The sequence below is a fragment of the Saccostrea cucullata genome, unplaced genomic scaffold (assembly GCF_032062105.1).
Source record: "Saccostrea cucullata isolate Sc308-1 unplaced genomic scaffold, CSIRO_AGI_Scuc_v1 ctg14553, whole genome shotgun sequence".
NCBI lineage: Eukaryota > Metazoa > Mollusca > Bivalvia > Ostreida > Ostreidae > Saccostrea > Saccostrea cuccullata.
In genome coordinates, this window is record NW_026919064.1 from 2,212 (window position 1) to 15,170 (window position 12,959).

At 32.8% G+C, this 12,959-nt stretch overlaps 2 protein-coding genes across 5 annotated transcripts; both read left to right on the forward strand.

The window, feature by feature from the left end:
- The first annotated feature begins 318 nt into the window (after nucleotides 1-318).
- Nucleotides 319-5,688, forward strand: LOC134278684 (uncharacterized). 4 transcript variants are annotated; one of them, XR_009994504.1, is made up of 4 exons: nucleotides 319-606; nucleotides 693-748; nucleotides 948-1,193; nucleotides 4,892-5,688. XR_009994504.1 is itself a non-coding variant. In XM_062760985.1 (4 exons), the coding sequence occupies exons 1-4, from the start codon at nucleotides 479-481 to the stop codon at nucleotides 5,674-5,676; spliced, it is 1,104 nt and encodes a 367-aa protein (XP_062616969.1). In that variant the 5' UTR covers nucleotides 441-478; the 3' UTR covers nucleotides 5,677-5,688. The 4 variants fall into 4 exon arrangements, 2 of the variants coding, with proteins under 2 accessions (XP_062616969.1, XP_062616974.1); XR_009994503.1 differs by having other exon boundaries at nucleotides 325-606; nucleotides 983-1,193; XM_062760985.1 differs by having other exon boundaries at nucleotides 441-606; nucleotides 1,059-1,193.
- Nucleotides 5,689-7,687: 1,999 nt separating this feature from the next.
- Nucleotides 7,688-8,906, forward strand: LOC134278708 (uncharacterized; the record flags this gene model as incomplete). The annotated part of the gene is made up of 2 exons (XM_062761004.1): nucleotides 7,688-7,847; nucleotides 7,997-8,906. Coding segments are annotated over 2 exons (966 nt in total), but the record flags the coding sequence as incomplete, so codon positions are not given.
- Between the last annotated feature and the right edge of the window lie 4,053 nt (nucleotides 8,907-12,959).

Sequence of the window (12,959 nt, forward strand, 5' to 3'; positions counted from 1 at the left end):
GGCTTAGGTAGTGGTGGACGGAGGTCCTATCAACAAGGACATGTGGTTTTAGCGAGGAGTTAAAAAGAGGCTTGACAGAACAGTTACTGGAACCCGTTATGTATGTTTGTTTGTAAGGATTTTTATGATGTTTTAACATGCAATATACTTATGGTCATTGAAATTCTTTTGAGATGTTGGAAAGATTAATGATAATCAAAACTGACATAAAATTATATTTATGCAGCGTTATTTGGAACAAAATAATAGGGAAGGAAGCATACATACCTCGATTTCATAGACGTATCGTTTCATTCAGTATTTTATATCAATATTACAGAAAGTCGATAAAATGAAGTTACATTTATATAACCATATATAGATTTACTTATCAAGTATTGCCAGTTTAAAAAAAAATATCTCTTTTTGAAACCAATCAGTATTTGGAGAGTAAAATTCATAATGATAAGCAATAGAAATAAGACTCTTCAGGAAGGACATGAACAATATTTCCGTATTTTTGATTAAAATGTGCCGATCACGAAGTGATAAGCTGCTTGTTTTTGCATTTATAGGTCTCTTTATACTGGTGTTTTCTCAAACAAAAAATGGTGAATGTACAGAAAGGTATGGTTTTTCATAATGTTCCAGTGTAAAAGAATTTCATTATTATCATTTGACACTATATGTATCTTATTATAAACTTATTACAGACCCGTTTCAGGCCAGTGTTGTTACAACTATCATCTTGTGGGCAATAAATGCGAGGGTGAGTATTTTTGTTTAATTTTAATGCATTAATTTTTCACAATAATTTATGTTCTTTATGACATATTTAGATTAAATCATTCAACAAATTGTGAAGTGCGGATTACAGATGAATAATTTCCTAGGGTTTTTTTTCATATGAGTGGTATATCAACTTTTCTGTTTCACAGGAAACTATATCCGTTATGCTTTTTTTTCAGAAAGCCTGTTATTCAGTTTATGTTTTCTGTAACAGTTGCAACATTAATCCCCATACTACTGAGAAAATGAACCAATTTGAAACTTATATCAATGTATCTTCCATCAATCAGCCTGTCCCCCCGGATTCTTTGGAAACAATTGTATCAACGCATGCCCAAAAGGAAGTTACGGGAATTTGTGTGGCAATGAATGCATAATTTGCTCAATTTCCGAATGCCATCCAGTCTATGGTTGTGCGAAGCCAAGTATGATTAAAGCTGACATGAACTCTTAAAAAGCCATCATTTTTCATCTTTGCACGACTTACTACATTCCTGTACGCCTTTGTCCGCCATATTTCTTCGATTCCGCCATATTTAATTGAAAATTTTCGGTCACCTGTACCTGCTATATATAGCCTTGTACGATTGCTTCACTTGAGTGATTTTCTAGCCTGACTGTCGACATGTACACATCTCCGATAACAAAGTTTTTAGAAGTCCATAAACTGACCAAATACATGTTTGAAAAGTAAAAATTCAACAAAAAAATAGAACTATACCGAGAATTAAATTATTTTTGAATGCATTTGCTGCAATATGGAAAATAAACTAACACGGAATAAATACATGTACATCAAACACCCATGCAGGTCGAGAAAACGCGTCAAACGCAGTGATAAAAACATTTACCTGACTACTGCTATCGTTACAGGGATGTGCACATGTCGAAAGAATTATCCTATTTTACTTTTATTGAAAAAAGCATCTCAGAAGTCATGTAATCCATTGCTAACTCAACAGTAAAAGATGCTTGGACACACGTGGCCCATGCCGATCATTTTATTTGGTCAGGGAAAATATCAAAGGTTGAAAGCTCAGTGGGGTTTATTGAAAAAAAAAATGCAAGTAATTTTTCAAAAATAAACATTACTCTTGTCTGTACATGTTGTAAATAAAATTTACGATTAAGTACATGGTTTAACTTCATCAAATTCATTAAAAAAAAGCAGGCATTATTACGAATCATTCACCTTTTGAAGATATTTTCCCGTGATATAAAGGGGGGGGGGTGTAATAAAACATGCATAACACTCTCATAAAAATAATGTAAGAAAAACGTCTGAAACAGATTGGATTTCTTTATGATCAATTATTATCAAATAAATATTGTGTATTGGCTTTATTAGACCTAATATAATTTGATTTAAAGTTATTTAATTTTATGCACTATGAAAGAAAAAGTGAGCACGTTCACATACCCCACGCTCCCCCAAAAGTCGAAGTAGTGCTGAAATTCCCAGAAAAAAATAAAGGAATCGTAATTTCCTTGTAATATGCACATCTATACACACTGTGTCCTAAATATCTGCAAAGTTTGACGAAATTGTGTGCAGCGGTTTATGAGGAGTTGCGCTGACAAACTGCTCACCTCTATATTCAAGATATGGCCAAAATCTAAATGTAAAAGTGCGGAAATTCCCGAAAAATAAAGAATTCGGAATTTCCTGGTGATGTGCAAATCTACACACACATTGTCTCCTATAAATATCTGCAAAGTTCGACAAAACTCTGTACAGTGGTTTATGAGAAGTTGCGCTGACCAAAAAAAAAAAAAAAAAAAAAAAAAGACTGACTGACGGGTCAAAAACATTAAACCTCACGCGTGGGGTATAATAAACGAGTTTGATTCTTTGGTACAATGATAATGAAAATAGAATTTAATGTAAATTAAATTTCTAGACATAAATAAGTAATGATTATTAGAAAAAGCATATAGGAAGAGAGTAAACTCCTCGTGAGAATTCCACATTCTACCTAAAACTAGCTTTTTAAAAATTCTCTTGTCTGTTGTCCAAGTTCGATACGTTTGAGAAGGTATTCGAGAAAGTTCCCAATGTTCCCATTCCTGTGATTTATATTTCACGTTTATTATATCCCCCGCCTGAAAGTGGGAGGTAATCGTTATGTCCGTTCGTCTGTCTGTTACGCTTTGGGGTAACCATCTCTTATCCGCAAATCCTGTTACATCACTTAGAGAAATTTAATGAAACTTTCAAAGAATGTTAAGTTTATTACAGATTACCATTATGCACCTCATATTTACTTTTTGATCTGACACGTATGGGTTTAGCGAAATATGGACTTTGCCATTATAACCATATGGGAGGCAGGGGGTATCATTTAGTGAGTTCATTGCTCATAATACATGTACGTCTAGTTTCTCTTTCAATTTGGGCGTTTGGGTTAATTTCCTTTCCAAAGTAAAATTATTATTCAATTTATGAAGTTTCGACATCCCGCCTGAAAAAAATCCTTGATCTGTCCTAAGGCATAATAAATGGTACAGCACAAAGTGCGTAGGATTTTATACCTATCATTGCCCCAAGAGAGAGAGGTGGTTACAGAGAGAGAGAGAGAGAGAGAGTTCAATATACAAAAGAATAAATAATAATTATCCGTATTCAACCAGTGTCAAGTATCCCTACCCTAGCTTTTAAAATTATCTCCCAAATTCACCTACAGAAATTATTTATATATATTAAAAAAAATACCTAGACTATCAGGCAGGGATACTGAAATCTCGAAATACTTCCTGTAACAACATAATTATAAAACAGTTACATTCCTCAAAATGCACATACTTTGTGGTCGGAGTGACACATTTTAAAAAAATCTCAAAACTGAATTCGGCAGAAATGTCTGTCTTCCAAGAATATTTAAATAACGGTCATGTCAATTATTTTTGTATGCCCCCACCCCCCCCCCCCCCCGTCCAAAAAATCAAATGCCTAAATATCAATCTGAACAGGGGATGGCCTTTCTCCGTGTGTGTATGTGTTAAAGAATGTATAGATGTACACATAAAAATTTGTATTCTGGTTAATTGCTTTTAAGATTTGAAGTAAATTATAGCCGTACATCAAATTACTTTGTTTAGATTTGAGATTAGTACTAAAATAATCAGTTATAATTGACAAATGAATTTTGCCACGCAAACCAACTGCAGACTATATACATGACTTTGTCTAGAATGTATATTAGAACTACATGTAGATAAACAATTCACACTTATCGCTTATGAACATCAGTTATAATTCCCCCCCCCCCTCCCCTTTCAGCCGCGCAAATACCAAATAACTTCTCTTTCCACTTTTGATATTTTCCCTGACCAAAATCTGATCAGCACGGACTAAGTGTATCGTCGTGCTAGTGTGTACGGAGTAATGACAGTGTGTTTACTATTGAGCTTTTATGGAGTTTATTTCTTTTTTGTGATGCATATTTCAATAAATGGAATTCAGGGTGTATTTCACTTGACTTGTGCACATCTTCGAACCGATGCAGTAACCTTATTACCAGGTATGGGTACGTTTACAGCGTTCGAGGCGTTTTCTCGATATGCATCAATTGCATAGGACCTGCAAATCAAAGACGTTGGTTGTTTTGTTCCATTCAAATGATATAATTTCAAAATGTGTTTGCAAATTTTACTGCTTTTCATTTCAAGTTTATTCTGCATAAATTGGCGCACTGTAAAAAATACGTACTCATGCATCTAAATTTCTCTTCCAAACTTGCATTTTTTTTCTTTTGATTCAAATCAATAATCAATCAAAAATATGATTATTATGTTGTTTATTTTGCTTTTTAAATGTCTTGATCACCTCATGTGTTCTCATATGCTTTACCATCGGAGATGTGCACAAGTCGATACCCAATCCAAAAAATCATTCAAGTGTAACGAGCGCATTGGGGTATACATCGTTACAATGAGACAAGGTATCTGAAAGAAATATGGCGGAATACGGCTATAGTTGGTATGAAACAAGTCGTACATAGATGAAAATGTTGCGTATTTAAGAATTCATGTCAGCTTTAATTTTTATTTCAATTTCTTATGCCTCTTTTTTTAATGTAGTAATTGTCGTTTTCTGTGCTACAAATTCTACCTTTTATTTCAGCAATCTCAACTCTTGTGATATCTTCACAAGTTGACCATACAACTTCTCTCCTTTCTACGTACAGAGAAAACTCCACAAGGAAATCTGCAGATAGACCACCTTTTACTACAGAAATTCCTCGATCCACTTTAAAACAATTTTCAATTTCCACTCGTTTAATCACCCCATCTGTTAGCGGTGATAATAACAATAATAATACTGTTATTATTGCGGTGGGTGGTGCTATAACATTATGTTTGCTCATACTTATCATTCAAGTTGGGTACAAACAAATATTACAATGTAAGAGGAAAAAACGGCGTTTATCTTCAAAACAAGATCACACTGAAGAAACATATCAAGAAATAACTGACATTGATGTGAACACAAGAAAATGCAATGATGGTTCTAAAGAGAAAACAAAATACAATATATTAAACCGTGTGCCAGAGGTACCTGGACGGGGATATCGTGAGATTCAAGAAATACAGATACCCGAGGAGACTCGATCGGGAGGAACACTTCATTCCGACAGCAGTGGAGAATCCTATGTATCACCAAATGAAAATGCTTCCCTCCACACATATACTCCTGTTATAGACTCTAATGGTGAAGATATGAGGGCAAGGGGGCCAAGTGGTAGCAATAATTATTTAAGCCCTGTTTTTGAAATACATGTGCCTTCTTCTGAGCATGGGCACTCTGACTCAAGTCACAGTTCTACACAGTATAATGATATTGCATTACCGCAGTGTGTAAATCGGATGGACGAAACTAATATCTATCTTGATGTAACGAACGAATAAATGAATTTAAAAGACTGTTTAATTATTTGTTCTAATTTTTCTTATCAAAATTATGATAAATAGATCCTTACTAATTTGTATCAGTCTGGTCAAATAGAAATTCTAATGACGGCATCAATGGTCTCAAGTAACATACAGGATAGACAAACATTTTTAATCTTACGAGGGACCTCCCAAATTCCTTAGACTGGGCCTAAATCTTTTAAAGAAATTAATGTTCTTTATAAAATTTTCTGGGTTGATAAAGCGTCTTCTTGGTAGATAAATTACGAGTTTTATCATGCTTACTTGAAAACAATTCATTGCATAAGATTTGACGGATTTATCATTCTTTTACATGGAGCAACGGCTGGTCTGCAACGTCAAAAAAGACTAATGTCAACGGTTCGTGTTTTGGACTTTCAATAACAATATTTCCAATTTTCAGAATCAAATTCTCTTTAAATAAAATTATTATAGAAATAAATGTGAAATATCTTAATTATTCTGACATGTTTAAACATTAAAATATGAATACAAATTATATACATGTACAGGTGTAAAAAAAAAAATATTTTGAAAACTCTCTATTTCTACGGGTTTTTCGTCTGTCTTCTCTAATGCAGTTGCACAAAGTCATTCTTGCCCAATTCTCAGGCCAGTATTTTTTTTTTCGTTTTCATTATTCACAAACAGAGAAATCCTCTCAGTCATTTTAAATACTAAGGACCATAGAAACATTTCCATGTCTACCAAACATTTATGACTTGTACATTTCTGTAAGAGTGAATTCAGAATCAAAACATTTGATCACAGTTCAGTGCGCCGCCTGTGCCAAAGCAGCAGTCATTTTTCAAAAGTCGAATTTCAACCCGATGTATATAAAACGTTATTGAATTCATATTTGGTTTTGGGGACCAGGTTATTGTCCAACAATGTATTGGAATTCCCATGGGTAATTATTGCGCTCCATTATAAGCAGACCTATTTTTGTATTCAAATGAAGCAGAATCTGTCCAAAATCATATGTGAAAAGAAGAAAACACTTGTTGGGATAATTTATTTTAGAGCATGTTTTACGTATGAACTTTTTCTAAAACGAGGTAAATTATTGACAAACAAGTTGATGAAACAAGAATATCACCAATCTCATAAAGTCATCATTTCTTAAATTTCTATGGTCGATAAAATGACCTAGTAAGCAAATACAATTGATCATTGAGTCAAATTCATTTAATTTTAACGTTTTTTATACTAAAATTATATGTTCATTTTATTTACACAGTGAATGGACGACGGATTTTCTCATTATTTCCCATAGACATGATAAGGAACACATTTAAAAAGTGTGACCAGCGGCAGTGTTATTTTTCTCATCCTCATTTTTGCTTGCTCCTATTTTGTATTATTTTATGGACTTTTGATATTGAATATTAAAATTCGTTATCTTTTTATAATTTCATTATATTAGTTTTTTGTGCCTTTAAATTAAAGCTTAACATATTCCTTTGACCCTAAAAGGCAGACAGTTTACAAAATACAGATACAGGTACCTGAATAATAAACACCTGGTCATTAACACATCTATTTCTCATGATCTCCTTTTTTGGGCACACAAACTTCATTTCCTTTTACAAGCGGAATTAATTATCGTCTCATGAATTTAAAACATTTTCGGTATAGGTTCTTTACAAACTATGACATATAACTTTAATGGAGTCAATTGTTCTTTTATTTTCAATTCTCACACAATACGGGTGTACTGAAAGGTCAGTATATCTTATTAAATGAAACATTGAATTCCTTTTCTGTCTGTATTCTTTTAATATCTTGTCTTGTCTGATTTCTATAATCTATAATAATCAATGCATTCGTGAGTATTCTGAATATTTCTATGCCAATAGTTTTAGCTCAATTCTTTTCGAGTATCTTTGTTTCTGGATCTCTTTATCTGTTTTGCATTGTTTTTTAAGTTTTTAATATATTTTTTTCGTTACATTAATGAATTTAACTAGTAATTTGAATATTGTTTCTCATTTTCAAACAAATTCTTTCAGCATGCCCACCAGGATATTTCGGGAAGAAATGTTTAACAATCTGTCCACAAGGTTTTTACGGAGATTTGTGCACACATAAGTGTACCGTGTGTGATGAATTTGAATGTCACCATATAAAAGGGTGTCAAAGATTAGGTAACTTTCAGCTTATTGATTTATAAGGTATAAGATAAAAGAAAATCCAATAATTTAGCAAAAACGTCCAAAAAGCATGGAACATGTTGAATTCTGCAACATTATCTTATAATGAATGTTGTTCAGACTTTCGTTCTTTTTGCTTTTAGAAATATCAACCTTTGACACATCATCAAAACGATTCCAAACACCATCCTCCTCCTATGACAAAGAGACATATTCTGTGAAAAATCAAAATAAAACAATAATTACAACCGAAATCACTTCCCAGAAAACTATCAACCATCATTCAATTTCGATCACTATATCTACGCCTTATGTTGTAAGGGAGAAAAATAATATTAACAAAACAATAATTGTAGTGGGTGGGGTAATAACTCTATGTCTAGTTATTCTTATCATTCAAGTTGGTTACAAGCAGATATTACAGTACAGGCAGAACCGAGTTAAACTTCTGACTGAACATAAACAAATTGAAGAGACATACGCAGAAATCAATGACGGTATTTTAAACTCTAATGATTTTAAAGACGAATCTTTTTGCTCAAAGAAAACGAATAAATACAAAACGATTATTCATATATCCGAGATATCTGGTCGGGAATATCAAGATATATCAGATAATCCTTTGATATCCAATCAAGAAGAAAACAGTTTAACGAGTGCCGCTCAATCTGGATGTAGTGGAGATTCCTATCTGATTCCGAAGGAGCAGGTGCCCTTACACACGTATACAGACGTCATAGACGTCAGTCCCCCTACACAGGATACAAGTGCAGATTATCTGGACCCTGTTCTAGAGTTAACATCAGAATATAATGCCTCTGAAAGAAACCATCCATATCATGACATTGTCGAACCTCTTGGTGATTTGAACGTGACAGAGAAAAACAAAAATCTTCATTCCGGGGATACTTTAAATTCAATAGTGTATCTAGATGTAGTAAACTCATGACATGTATATGCGATGATATATCTAAACCATATTTTGTTAAATACGATTTACAAAACTTACATAAGCCTGAGGGTTTGTTTAGTTCATATCTAGTAATTAAATTAAATGAAAGCTATGGTATATTTCAAGAACTCTTTTTTAAAAATTTGAATCAACAAATCTCTTTCCTTGTGGATTTTGCGCTCTAATAAATAAAGTAAAACTTTATACGAGAATAGCTTCCTCCCGATGTTACATTTAACGGCAGATGGATATTTTTGCACGTACCAATTCTACATTAAAAATCAAATTATATATTTTACGTAGATTGTGGTCAATATATCACAATAAATAAAATTATAATTATATTGCGTTTCATCCAATAGTGGTCTCTGAAAAATATATCTTTTATTTCAAGGAACGTTTTTATGTTTAAATTTACAAGCTTCTGAAAAGATGTGTGGTGTAAAGATATTATGTAAGTCATCGAACCATTTATGTAAAAGGTGGAAAAAATGGAACAGTATTCGTACTCATAATACAAGTATATCAAAAAAAAAGATTGACGGCTGAGCATACCTTTCTTTCGAATCTGATATTCCTAAATATAGATTACCATTTTATATAAAATGAATGCAAGACAGGGTCATATTTTTCACACTTAAGAGTTGGTTGCTTAAGCAGTTAATTCTTTCATATAACGTGGCGGTTATAAATACCCTTCTTGGTAATATCCATAATCAACTTTACTAGCCAGTTTTCTGGTGTCTAAAAAAAAAGTTCTCAATACGCTTGCCATTTTCAAACAAAGAATTTTAGAACCACTCTCTGTTTGGTTTCGACTACCGTTAAAGTGGCGTGGCAAAGTGTCAGACTTTCTTAAACTCTATTTGACAAACATAATTTAGACGACCCGCCGCGCCCGGATTGTGGATGACCTGCAAGCACTTAATTACATCAAGCCGGGTGGACATCTTGAGACTAAAATTTATGGGCTCTGGTGGGCTCATTATGGAGTTCATGGAGATATTAATATATGTAAATGAAATACATGTATATGGAGATAATAAGCAATATTCAAGCTTTAATTTTTATAAAACAATACAACATTTGAGCACAGCAATCACGGACCTCCAAAAACACCAGATTTGGGTTTAGATCCCATGGAAGAGTGAATATTCTCTGCCGACTGGTCACATTCGATGTGATCTCCCTGTTATTATTGGAATATATCTAAAAATTCAGTGTGTAAATAATTAACTAACAATGGATATGAAAACTTCAGTCAGACAATCTTTATGATAATGTTAACTTGGCATCTCAGGACTCAGGGTAAAATTACTAGTATTCGATCAGTGGGTAGGTGGAAAGATCTTTTCTGCAGAAAAAATCAAATCATTTAATGACGAAATAAGAGAAATGAAAAGAAAAAAACCCCGTCTCCTGGAAAGTAAAAAGAATTTTTACTTTCCAGGCGGTCGGAAGAGGGCAACCAAACATTTTTTTTAAATGGCAATTTTAATTGACAATAGGTCATCGATATACCTAAATGTCGAGTTGGAGGCCACATCAATTGTACCATCTGCTTCATATAAATATAAAAATAAGTCTGCTTATAACCGGTCGAAATTGTTACCAATGAGAATTCTAATAGAATATTGGAGGACCCAACCACTAAAGCATCTTTTTTGTGTCAACTTCAAAGTACGTGTGTGTAAAATTAGAATATTTTTAACAAAGTAATATTGCAATTGACCAATGATAAGGTTAGAAAATTTACGAGTTTTATTTTTATTGGAAAATCAGTTGTCAATGAATTCAAAAGCCTGGACTTCAATTTATCGTTGGGAATGGTTGTTTATAGTGTTAAAAGGTCGTAAGTTTTGGTAAAATCTTGTGATTTCATGATTTTTTTTTTTTTTTTTTAAAAATGTATCTACTTAAGATTTACACAACTTCTCAAATATATTTTGCTGTGTAAAGTTTTAAGTCGGGAGTAAAGAAATGGGCTTGATTAATATTTCCTGGAATCCCTCTATGTATCTTTGTTTGAAAGGATTTTTATGAAGTTTTGGAAACCAAAATAGATGTGCTAATTCAAATTTATTTTGGATGTTTGAGATATACAGCTGTAAAGAAAATCATAACTAACATATGCTTTTGAAGAATTTCTTTCTTAGAAAGGGAACTATGAGTATAAGTTGGATTACCACTTGTAGAAATAATCCAAGTTCTGATGAAATACAATTCATATAATGAGCCTTACAAACGAAAACAATCTTGTTACCTGCTTTGTAAGCAGGTACCTGTACGTATTGATCATGTTATCTAATTCTTTTTTATACTTCTGGATTAATAAATGCAGAAGGATATATGGTTTTAATATTGTCCCTAAATCTTTGAATGCGCGATTGTAACACTAACTCTTTCTAAAGTTATTTATTCTAAACGTGAATCTTTTGGCTGAGATACTCTGGTGAAAAGGACCTCATTGTATAAGTATAGTTCTTTTCTACGTTTTTAACTTTTTATGATAGAAAAACAATGTTTTATTGGATTTACTAGTCACAGTTTAGTTTTACCTGAGTTTAATCAGAATCGAGTATACTGATTTAAAAGTTGTTGTTACAATATGCTTAGGTGAGACATATATTTATAGCTGTGTGATTTAATTGATATCCTTACAAGATGTCCTAAAATTTCTAGACGGTATTATACACTTATTTACTGGCTATGAGGACAATAGTAAGTTTATCGTCCCCCAAGGAGGGGGACGATAAACTTGCTATTGTCCGAATAGTCAGTAAATAAGTGTTTTATTATACCAATTCTGACTTTACTTTTGTTAGAAAAGTTCGCGGACAAGTTCTATTGAGAGCGCGCTATTTCCACGAAACCGGTCAAACTTTCCAGATAAAATCTTAACCTTTTTTTCAATAAATATACAAGAATTTGGTGCTCTCCTGTGATTATTGAAAAAAAATACAGCATTTTTATTTTGATAAATCTTGCTTCACGGAGCATGCTACATTTTGGCGCGTTTACATCTATAAGACTCTTTATTAAAATTAAAAATTGCACAATTGTAGCGCAAAGAAATTTATGATATTTAATCTGCCGCTAAAGTATACAGGGAACAACACTTGGAGAAATTTTGAATTAAATTGTAGGGTATATGACTGTTTTATAGCCGTTTATAAATGATCAACGCGTAAAAACACAGCCAAAAATCGGAACGTCATTGAGCGTCATGGAGCACTGCACTACGTAATAATTAAGTGTGCAGACAGGAAAATGTCTAAAAAGAGAATAACATGTTCAAGATGCTGCCGGAAATTTCCTACACATACAAAGATCAATTTTTCAAATGGTCATATCTTCATAAGAATGGAAGGATTAACATTTTGAATGATTGACTCCACCGATACTTCAATATTCCCTTGTCGCTTGGAAGTTGCGCCTATATGGTTTTGCATAGTTTCTATATCTGATCGATTAACTGCATAGACTTTTTAAAAAAAAAATTTAGATCTCATAATATCCAAATCAGTACAAAAGACATTATAGTAGAAAGTAACATGTCTTGATATAGATATACAATTTTAAAGTAGAAAAAAGATAAGAAAAATCAAAGAAATGAAAGATATATAGAACTGCGACAAAGCATAACGGGTTGAAATCTGGTTTTCACGTCGCTTACGTCAAGTGATTGCTCCGTGAATCCCATGACCCCATAGTAAAAATGGTTGTAAAACTTCAAGATTTTATTATATGGACATGATTTTTTACAAACCAATTAACAAAATGTAGGAATTCATTCAGACATGGGTCATACTTCACAGTACACAATAGATTTTCTGTAATTCAATGTGTCCGCGAACTTTTCTAACAACCTTCGTATATGTCACAATCAAATCAGAAGTTTTCCATGATGAAAAGCGAGGGAAACAGAATGCTGCCGGTGAACAGTTTGATGACTATTTCACCATGGTCAGATAGCACAAAAACTATTTCACGGTAGGGGCTATTTGGAAAAGATCATAGCAAGTTTATTCGTCATATTCTTATATAGAACAAATTCACAGAGGTATAATAAATCTGAATATGTTTAGAGTCAATCGTTAACGCGTTTGCAGTAATTCAAAAAAGTTATAATGACTGTTTCAAAGGTTAAGTGT